Source organism: Sus scrofa, chromosome 9 (genome assembly GCF_000003025.6).
Source record: "Sus scrofa isolate TJ Tabasco breed Duroc chromosome 9, Sscrofa11.1, whole genome shotgun sequence".
Taxonomy (NCBI): Eukaryota; Metazoa; Chordata; class Mammalia; order Artiodactyla; family Suidae; genus Sus; species Sus scrofa.
The window spans coordinates 45,888,065-45,897,765 of NC_010451.4; the positions used below are offsets into that span (position 1 = coordinate 45,888,065).

General features: G+C 40.3%; 1 protein-coding gene across 1 annotated transcript in view; it reads left to right on the forward strand.

The window, feature by feature from the left end:
- Window positions 1-9,461, forward strand: part of ARCN1 (archain 1) — a 33,754-nt gene extending 24,293 nt beyond the window's left edge. The window contains exons 7-10 of the mRNA XM_003357318.4: window positions 850-997; window positions 2,047-2,155; window positions 5,507-5,711; window positions 7,539-9,461. Of these exons, the coding sequence (XP_003357366.1) occupies window positions 850-997; window positions 2,047-2,155; window positions 5,507-5,711; window positions 7,539-7,628 (552 nt within the window). The 3' untranslated portion in view covers window positions 7,629-9,461. The remainder of the gene's footprint in view (window positions 1-849; window positions 998-2,046; window positions 2,156-5,506; window positions 5,712-7,538) is intronic.

The window sequence follows — 9,701 nt, forward strand, 5'->3', positions numbered from 1 at the left end:
TTAATGGTCTTTTAATTTTTTCAATTACAAAATTACCAACTTGTTACTTACAAAATGGAGTTAAAATTACTTTTTTTAGGAGTTCCCGTCGTGGCGCAGTGGTTAACAAATCCGACTAGGAACCATGAGGTTGCGGGTTCGGTCCCTGGCCTTGCTCAGTGGGTTAACGATCCGGCGTTGCCGTGAGCTGTGGTGTAGGTTGCAGACGCAGCTCGGATCCCGCGTTGCTGTGGCTCTGGCGTAGGCCGGTGGCTACAGCTCCGATTCGCCCCCTAGCCTGGGAACCTCCATATGCCGCGGGAGCGGCCCAAGAAATAGCAACAACAACAACAACAAAAAAGACAAAAAAAAAAAAAAAATTACTTTTTTTATTACTATTTTTTAAATATATTAAAACTTTTTTTTTTTTTTTTTTTTTTTTTTTTTTGGTCTTTTCTAGGGCCACTCCCGCAGCATATGAAAGTTCCGTGACTAGGGGTCTAATCAGAGCTGTAACCACTGGCCTACGCCAGAGCCACAGCAACTCAGGATCCGAGCTGCGTCTGCAACCTACACCACAGCTCACGGCAACGCCGGATCCTTAACCCACTGAGCAAGGTCAGGGATCTAACCCGCAACCTCATGGTTCCTAGTTGGATTTGTTAACCACTGCGCCACGATGGGAACTCCAAATGTATTAAATCTTTAAAAGTCTTTGAAGAAGGGAAGTCTTTCTTCAAATCAAAAAGAACTATACTTTTTTTGGTACCCTATTTAGATGTTTAAATTATGGACCATGTAAGGCCAGAAGGAATTTATTTCCTGTTTTAGCATGTCTGAACCTCAGAAGTTTTCTTTTCCTTGTTTCAGACCCATCCAAATGTGGATAAAAAACTTTTCACTGCAGAATCTCTCATTGGCTTGAAGAATCCAGAGAAGTCATTTCCAGTCAACAGTGATGTAGGAGTGCTAAAGTGGAGACTACAAACCACAGAGGAATCTTTTATTCCACTGACAAGTAGGTGCCTCTGGCCAGTCCTACTAAGCTATTATGCACTGAGAACTAGAAATAGCCCTGGCTTATACAGTCTTATGTTCATCACCATAATTCTTTCTGACAGAATGACGGTCTTTCAAAATGAACTCAGTGCTGCATTTCATGTGTTGTAATGATTAGCATTAATTTTTTTTTTTTTTTTTTTGGTCTTTTTTTTGCCTTTTCTAGGGCTGCTCCCACAGCATATGGAGGTTCCCAGGCTAGGGGTCTAATTGGAGCTGTAGCTGCTCGCCTATGCCACAGCCACAGCAACACAGGATCTGAGCCGTGTCTGTAACCTACACCACCATTCACTGCAACGCCGGATCCTTAATGCACTGAGCAAGGCTAGGGATCAAACCCAAAACTTCTTGGATCCTAGCTGGATTCATTAACCACTGAGCCATGACGGGAACTCCAAGCATTAATTTTTAATACCTTTAATTTTGAAGCCATTTTTTTTTCTTTTTCGGCTGCACCTACAGTTTGTGGAAGTTTCTAGGCCAGAAGTTGAATCTGAGCCACATCTGTGGCAACACCAGATCCTTAACCCATTGTGCTGGGCCAGGGATCGAACTGGTGCTGCCACAGAGACAAGCTGGATCATTAACCCACTGTGCCACAGCAGGACTCCTGAAATCATTATTTTTAATTTTTAAAAATAATTTCATTTATTTATTTAAAGGCCACACCTGCGGCATATGGAAGATGTCAGTCTAGGGGTCGAATCAAAGCTACAGCTGCTGGCATGTACCACAGCCAGCAGTAACACCAGATCCAAGCTGCATCTGTGACCTGTGCTGCAGCTTGTGGCAATGCAGGATCTTTAACCCACTGAGCGAGGCTAGGGATTGAACCTGCATCCTCATGGATACTAGTGGAGTTCGTTTCTTCTGAGCCACAAGTAGGAGCTCCCTGAAACCATTATTTTTAATAGTTTACGTTAGGATGTTTCTGGCCTGCAGTTGTCTGTTTTGATTTACCATCTTCTCCTTTTTCTAATGTTATACCTGCTTTGCTTTTCTCTTCAGTCAATTGCTGGCCCTCGGAAAGTGGAAATGGTTGTGATGTCAACATAGAATATGAACTGCAAGAAGATAATTTAGAACTGAATGATGTGATTATCACCATCCCACTCCCGTAAGTTCCCCATATAATTATTTTTTCTGTAGTGAGTTTATAGAACTAACCTTTTGGAGGCAGCACTTAGCTGGCTGTCATTCTGTTTGTTTCTCATAAAGGCCAGGTGTGAAAGAAGCCAGGTTCAGAAGGCAGCATATTTACTTTGATTCCACATATAAGACATTCTGAAAAGATAATACACTTAGAAATCAGACATTTGACTGCAAAGAGAGGAAGCATTTGATTGCAGAGGAGCACAAGGGAACTTTTGGAGATGATGCAAGTGGTCTATGGCCTGATTATAATGGTGCTTACAGGATACATCTTTAAGAATGCATTGAGCTGTACACTTTTAAAGGAGTGGGTTTTACTGACTTTAAAGTCAAACAAAGCTGGTTCTAGAGCTGTTTTTAGTCCTTGGTCCTCAGTTTGTTCATATAGTAATGAAGGTTTCCAGAAGGGGGAGCCAGTTCTCAATCAGACTTCTTTCCTCTTTTGTTTTGCAACTGTGAAGGGAATTGAGTCTGTCAGACTAAATTTTTCTTTTTCACTTTGCTCTCTAAACTTTCGGCTGAAGATGAGAGTATGTTTTCAAAGATCCCATTCTTGCTGAAAACAAGATATCTGTATTAGTTTCAGCAGATTTTCCCACAGCTTTATTGAATTATAGTTGACAAGCAAGTAAACTACATATATTTAAAATCATTATAATCTAATAAGTTTTGACATGTATGCATCTATGAAACCATCATCACAATTAAGATAACAAAATATTTGTTACCCCCAGGAGTTTGGTACCAGTGAGTTTTTTGTTTTTTAATTTTGGGGTATAGTTGCTTAGTTCCAGTAAGCTTTTGATGTATGCTTAAATGGCCTACCTTCCTGGGATCTTCTAGAAATACTGTCTACCTTGTTTATCTCCTCACTAGCGGATGACTGTAAACTGTTATTACTTCACATTGAATCCCTACTCCTCTCCTCTGACTCTTCTCACTCCAGTGATCAACTATAGGGCTTAATTATGAATACCCAGTAAGTGTATTCTTAGTGTGTTTTTACTGTTAAATTGCTCAGTTATTGGAGTTCCTATCATGGCGCAGTGGAAACAAATCTGACTAAGAACCATGAGGTTGTGGGTTTCATCCCTGGCCTAGCTCAGTGGGTTAAGGATGCAGTGTTGCCTTGAGCTGTGGTGTAAGTCACAGACTCAGCTCGGATCCTGCGTTGCTGTGGCAGTGGTGTAGGCCAGCAGCTACAGCTCCAGTTAGACCCCTAGCCTGGGAACCTCCATATGCCTCGGGTACAGCCCTAAAAAGCAAAATAAATAAATAAAAATATAAACTAAAGTGAAATTAGATTTAAATTATGGTTTGAGGAGTTCCCATGGTGGCTCAGTGGTTAATGAATCCGACTAGGAACCATGATATTGCGGGTTCGATCCCTGGCCTTGCTCAGTGAGTTAAGGATCCAGCGTTGCTGTGAGCTGTGGTGTAGGTCGCAGACGCGGCTCAGATCCCACGTTGCTGTGGTTCTGGTGTAGGCTGGCAGCTACAGCTCAGATTAGATCCCTAGCCTGGGAACCTCCATATGCCATGGGAGCGGCCCTAGAAAAGGCAAAAAGACAAATAAATAAACAAACAAACAAACAAAAGTTTGATTCAGGCCTTCGCATGGCCAGGTCTTGTTTTAATTATTCTTATTGGCATATTTAAAAATATGCTTTATTACCAGTATCCCCTTTAATGGGCTAATAATCATCTTATTCACAGCTTGGTTGTTATTTCAGAACAGTAGATGGCTACCTTGAACCATTGTAAGACTTGGCGTTGGTGACAGGTGTGGGTTTTATTTTGTTAAGATTTATTTTACTGGACTATTTTTAGGATGCCACAAGTTTTAGGCCTCTCCATCCACCCTGTAATTGTGGTTATGATGGTTTCCTGTGTCTTAGTTAAGTTTTGCCATTGAAATCTCCAGAAGGGACCCTTAGACAGCATTTTACTCTGTTGTCTAGAACTGATCAAATTAGAGGAGATCAGAATCAGAATTGGAACAAGGGCAAAGAGAAGAAACATATACAACTGGGACCATGAAATCGATAAGGAAGAGTTAATTGTGCTATATCTCCCTTAAAGTTTTCTTTGTCTCTGTTATTTACCCTGCCCCTAATACAAACATTGGATGTCACTGGTGAGTTAAAAGATGGTAAATTTAGAATGTGTAGGAGTAGGCGACACTGCCTGTCAGCCATATGTGGGGGTACAGAGTACATCCTAACTAACCCTGGTTCTCCTGCAGATTAAGGACAACTATGCATCTCTCTCTCCCTTCATGTTCAAATTTTGCCCAGGGGTAATTATACTTTTACTTATCAAATAAATTTCACTAATTGGATTTTAAATCAAGTAAACACTCTGGTATCAAACTACAGTAAGTTTTGAAACCTTCTAAAATCTTTTGAAGACATTGTCTCAGGGGCCCATTTCATCTCTGTTCTAAATAAGGTGTTTACAGGAGTTCCCGTTGTGGCGCAGTGGTTAACGAATCCGACTAGGAACCATGAGGTTTTGGGTTCCATCCCTGGCCTTGCTCAGTAGGTTAAGGATCCAGCGTTGCTATGAGCTGTGATGTAGGTTGCAGACACGGCTCGGATCCCGAGTTGCTGTGGCTCTGGCGTAGGCCGGTGGCTACAGCTCCGATTAGACTCCTAGCCTGAGAACCTCCATATGCTGCAGGAGCGGCCCTAGAAAAGGCAAAAAGACCGAAAAAAAAAAAAAAAATCTGTTTACAGTCCCCCCCACTGTTATCATCAACCTGTTTTTCCCCTCATTGGCACCTATAAAGAGAGCTACACTATGTTAAATTCCTTCTTGACAAGGCAGCAGACCATTAGTGCAGAATTTTTAGAAATAAATCCCTCTTAACACATTTGTCAGCTTCAGTCCTCTGCTAGCTCCAGATCTAGTGTACAAGTTGGAGCAGCCCATGGCTGTTTGTACCAATTATATATGTTGCATATATCTGTACCTACAAAAGGAATGAGTGACACCTTTAGCTGAGGTGCCTGAACTTTATTTATTTATTTATATTATTTTTTTAATTACTAAATGAATTTTATTATATTTATAGGTGTACAGCAGCCATCACAACCAAATTTTATAGCATTTCCGTCCCAGATCCTCAGTGCACCCTCCCACCTTAACGTGCTCAAACTTTGAACCTTGAAATTAGTAGGGAGTCTAATTCTTTCTAGGACTATATAAAAGTGGGCAGAACTTGAGAACCATAATCAAATTTGGGGCTGTTTTTCCTTGGCAGAGTTCTTCTAGCTATGGACAGCTAACTCGATTCGGATGTTTCTTATGACAGATCTGGTGTTGGTGCACCGGTGATTGGCGAAATTGATGGCGAGTATCGACATGACAGTCGACGAAATACTTTGGAGTGGTGCCTGCCAGTGATTGATGCCAAAAATAAGAGCGGCAGCCTTGAGTTCAGCATTGCTGGGCAGCCCAACGATTTCTTCCCTGTTCAAGTCTCCTTCGTCTCCAAAAAAAATTACTGTAACATACAGGTATTCCCCGCAACCTTTTTTTTGGCCGCCCCCACATCTTGCAGAAGTGCTCAGGCCAGGGATCAAATCTGAGCTACAGCAGTGACAACACCAAATCCTTATCCACTAGGCCACCAGGAAACTCCCCATTTTAATAGAGAGCTTATATGGGCAAAGTGGTAGCACAGATGTCAGATAGGCAGTATGGCTTCATGGTCAGAGCAGGAAATCAGAAAAGCTAGTGTTCTCCATGGATTCTGTTGCTACATCATTGTATAATCTTGGTCAAATTCTTCATGTGCTTTAATCTCAATTTTCCTCTCTAATCAAAGTAAAGAATTTGAAAATGTCCAGGTATAAAAGTACTTATGGGTCGTGCAAGAGTCCTATCTCTTAGTTTTATAATCTCATACATCTTAAAATCCATTTGCCAAAATACTCAACACCAAAATACTCAACACATGACTTAGTACTACCTTTTGTATTGTCACTTGGTTTGAACCCAAAAATAGAAAGAAAGTTTATTTGGAATGCAAAATTATTGCCAAAAATGCTGATTCTAGTACAAATGGATACAATTTTTGTTTTAGTTTATGTCACAGCCTACCTTCATTAATATAGATAATCATAAGCCAGTTCTATTGTAAACTTTGTCCTCTAGGTAGGCAAAGCAATGGAAATTTGTGAACTCTTCCTTTAGATCATTATTTTTAACTCATTATTCCTCCAGTTTTTGAAATTTCATTACAAGGACCCAGTTCACATTGTTGTCCTCCCTTTGACTTGTTGATTTGCTTGCTATCCTGACACTGTCTTATCTTCCCAGATGGACTCTGTCTCACCTGTAAGTGCTTGGGAAGCTATAGTTTGCTCTTTTGGAAAATTCCGAAGAACAGTTCTCTCTCTTTCCCCTCTCAGTTATTGGCTTAACCCCATCAATATTAGGGGCACATTGTTGAACCCAAGACATTTCCTGTTAGGGACCATTTGAAGAACAGGACCGTATAATTCCTCTCTCAGAACCTCATTAGAAAATATGAATCAATGGTTCGAGTATTGTATTGATGCCATTTCAGGCACTGTTATTTCAGGTAGTTCATTAAACTGGACACTTATTATTATTAATAAAAAGAAACCTCAGTAGAAGGACTCAGCCACATCTAGAAAATAAATATCATAGAGCAGCTTAATAAGACTTTGAGAGCAAATTGAACAGTGTTGAATTGTTAGAATGTTTCATTTTGGGTGAAAATGTTATTGATCATCCTAATAGAATGTCTAAGACTTTCATTGGTTTTATAGGGCAGAGCCTGGGCAGTGGCCACTCATTCTGGCCACTCTACGTGTCTTTCCAACAGTTATTATTTCTATATTGAGGGCAGATTAATTATGTTGGTGGGGAAAGGTGATGTTATGAGCCACAGTTGTGAATTGAACTTTTTTTTTAGTATTTCTGGGTTACTTTTAAAACTGTTTTGGGGAATTTGCTCTGTTCTATACTGAGAATTTAGCTAGCACCTTAAAGACCCACTATCCTCAGGAGTTCCCGTCGTGGTTCAGTAGTAATGAACCCAACTAGTCTCCGTAAGGATGTGGGAGTGATCTCTGGCCTCGCTCAGTGGGTTAAAGATCTGGCGTTGCTGTGAGCTGAGGTGCAGGTTCCAGACACGGCTTGGGGTTGCTGTGGCCGTGGCTGTAGTGTAGGTTGGTGGCTGCAACTGCAATTCATCCCCTAGCCTGGAAACTTCCATATGCTGCAAGTTCAGCCCTAAAAAGAAAAAGAAAAAAAAAAAAAAAAAAAAGACCCACCATCCTGCTGTTTTACCTTCTTTTTATTTGTTTTCCTAGGTTACCAAAGTGACCCAGGTAGATGGAAACAGCCCTGTAAGGTTTTCCACAGAGACCACTTTCCTAGTGGATAAGTATGAAATTCTGTAATACCAAGAAGAAGGAACCGAAAAGGAACATTTTCAAATTAATAAAGAAGAAGCCAACAGTGGCTGAAGTTTTTTCCAAATCTACAAGCCATTGGAGACCCTTTTTTTCAAATACAGTGCACGATTCTCTGAGCGCAAAGGACCCTCAACTCATCCCCAGTGTTTCAGTGTCACAGAGACATTCTTTGGCAAAGAAATGACACAAAACATAAAAGGAAAGGCTGCTGATTTCTTTGGCAGATTTTACTGGCCAGCAGGATAGCAAGCTCTCCAGAGACTGCCCCCAGTTAAAAACTTTCTCTGCCTTCTCCTGAGTTGCTCTTTTATTTTAATCTCTAAATGTATTTCATAGTTTGTTTTTTAAAAGTTTTCTCTGTGGAAGATTTTAATCTTTCATACTCTTTTCTTTTACCTTCATTTTTTTTCTTTCCGTATATCCAATCAAGCACTGGACTCATCTGCAAATAGGTATTGCATTTGGCACTCCAGGAACAGGTTGAGCTAATCCGTTTTTGATTTTTGGACTATACAGCTGAACTATTTGAGGAGTATGGGATCTAGAAGTTAAAAGCTTAGGCTGTCTAGTGTCTTTTTCCTATATCTGTTCATCCCTCCATTCCTTTGCCAAGCTGTCTTTCTTTCAGGCCTGTCCCTCCAGATTAGAACACTACTGTGAATCCCATTTGTGTCCATATTAACAGACAGCTGAGAAGCACTTTTCAACTATTTGGGAGGAAAATGGTCACATTCAGTTAGGGATTTCACACCCATAGGTAATCATGTCTGTGGCTGGTGCTCCCCAGTCTTCCATTCTCCATATTTTGGGTACTTCGGCAAAAGCATGAAGCTCATGGTCTTAATAATCCATTCCTTCCCTGAGATTCACCACCTCCCTCTTCCTGGATGTTCTCTATGTCATCAGTTTTCTCCTTTCTGTCAGAGATGAGGTTATAATATTGGCCCTAAAGTGTCAAGGAGACTCCATTTTTTTGCCACCAGGTTTTTAGCATTTCAACATGCAGCTGATTATATTGCTATGTAGGGATTACTGATACATACTCCATTTAACCTTCTAGCCTGCCCAACATTTTTTCAGCAGCCTGTCTATCCCTGTCTCTGAAATCCTTCCTTTTTTTGCCCTAAGGCTTTTCTGTCAAGTGTCGTCATATAGTGGTTGTTTCTCAACTCCATCTTATTCATTACTTTTTTTCAGTGAAGAAGACATCAGCCAGCCCATCATTGGCTTTTAACCCAGTATTGGACTGGTGGTTGGTGGAGTAGCTGTCAGGCTGCAGCCACAGGCCAGGGGAAGAGACAGGTGACTGTAGATGATCTCCTGCACTTTCAGCAGGTTAGAGGGAACCACTCCTACTCTGAGTGACATCTGGCCTTCCCTGCAAAGAGTGTACTTACTGTACTTGAAGCAAAGCAGTCACATACAAATGACCATGGATGGAATTGTTTGCCAAAGAAATTTTTGGCCTTTCCCTTTCCCTTAACTGCATCAGGGAAGAATACTTACTTATCTCTAGCTTGGTTTCCACATAAGGTTTTTTTGAGGAAGGGGACTGGGACAAGAAATCTGTCATGTAGTTAAGTAGGTAAGAAATCTTATTAATTCAGTTTTGTTTGAGAGTTGCTTGTCCATATGATTTTTTAAAAGTGAAGGTTTCACAAAAACTTTTTTTTCTGAAATTGTTTTTGGGGTAATATTTAAAATGAGAGACATTTTGTAACCCTGTAAAATACATAGGGAATATAACATTCCAGTGTACACAAAGAAGGCAAATTCTTTAATCAAATAAAGAATATTATAAAGTGAATGTTTTTCAGACTTGACTCTCATACTTTGATATCTTGCTAAGTCAGGATGATGTAATGGGATCTAACATTAAAAATTAATAAGTTTCTTTAAGAGGAAGTAATCTCTAAGTGTTCGTTGCCTTTTCTCCCTATTAACAGATATTTTGCCTCCTTGTGTATTTTCTACATTCGAGTACACATACTCCTTACAGTACATTTTTAATTTGATGATATATGTGGACTTTTGATCTTAATTTTGTCAATGGCAGTT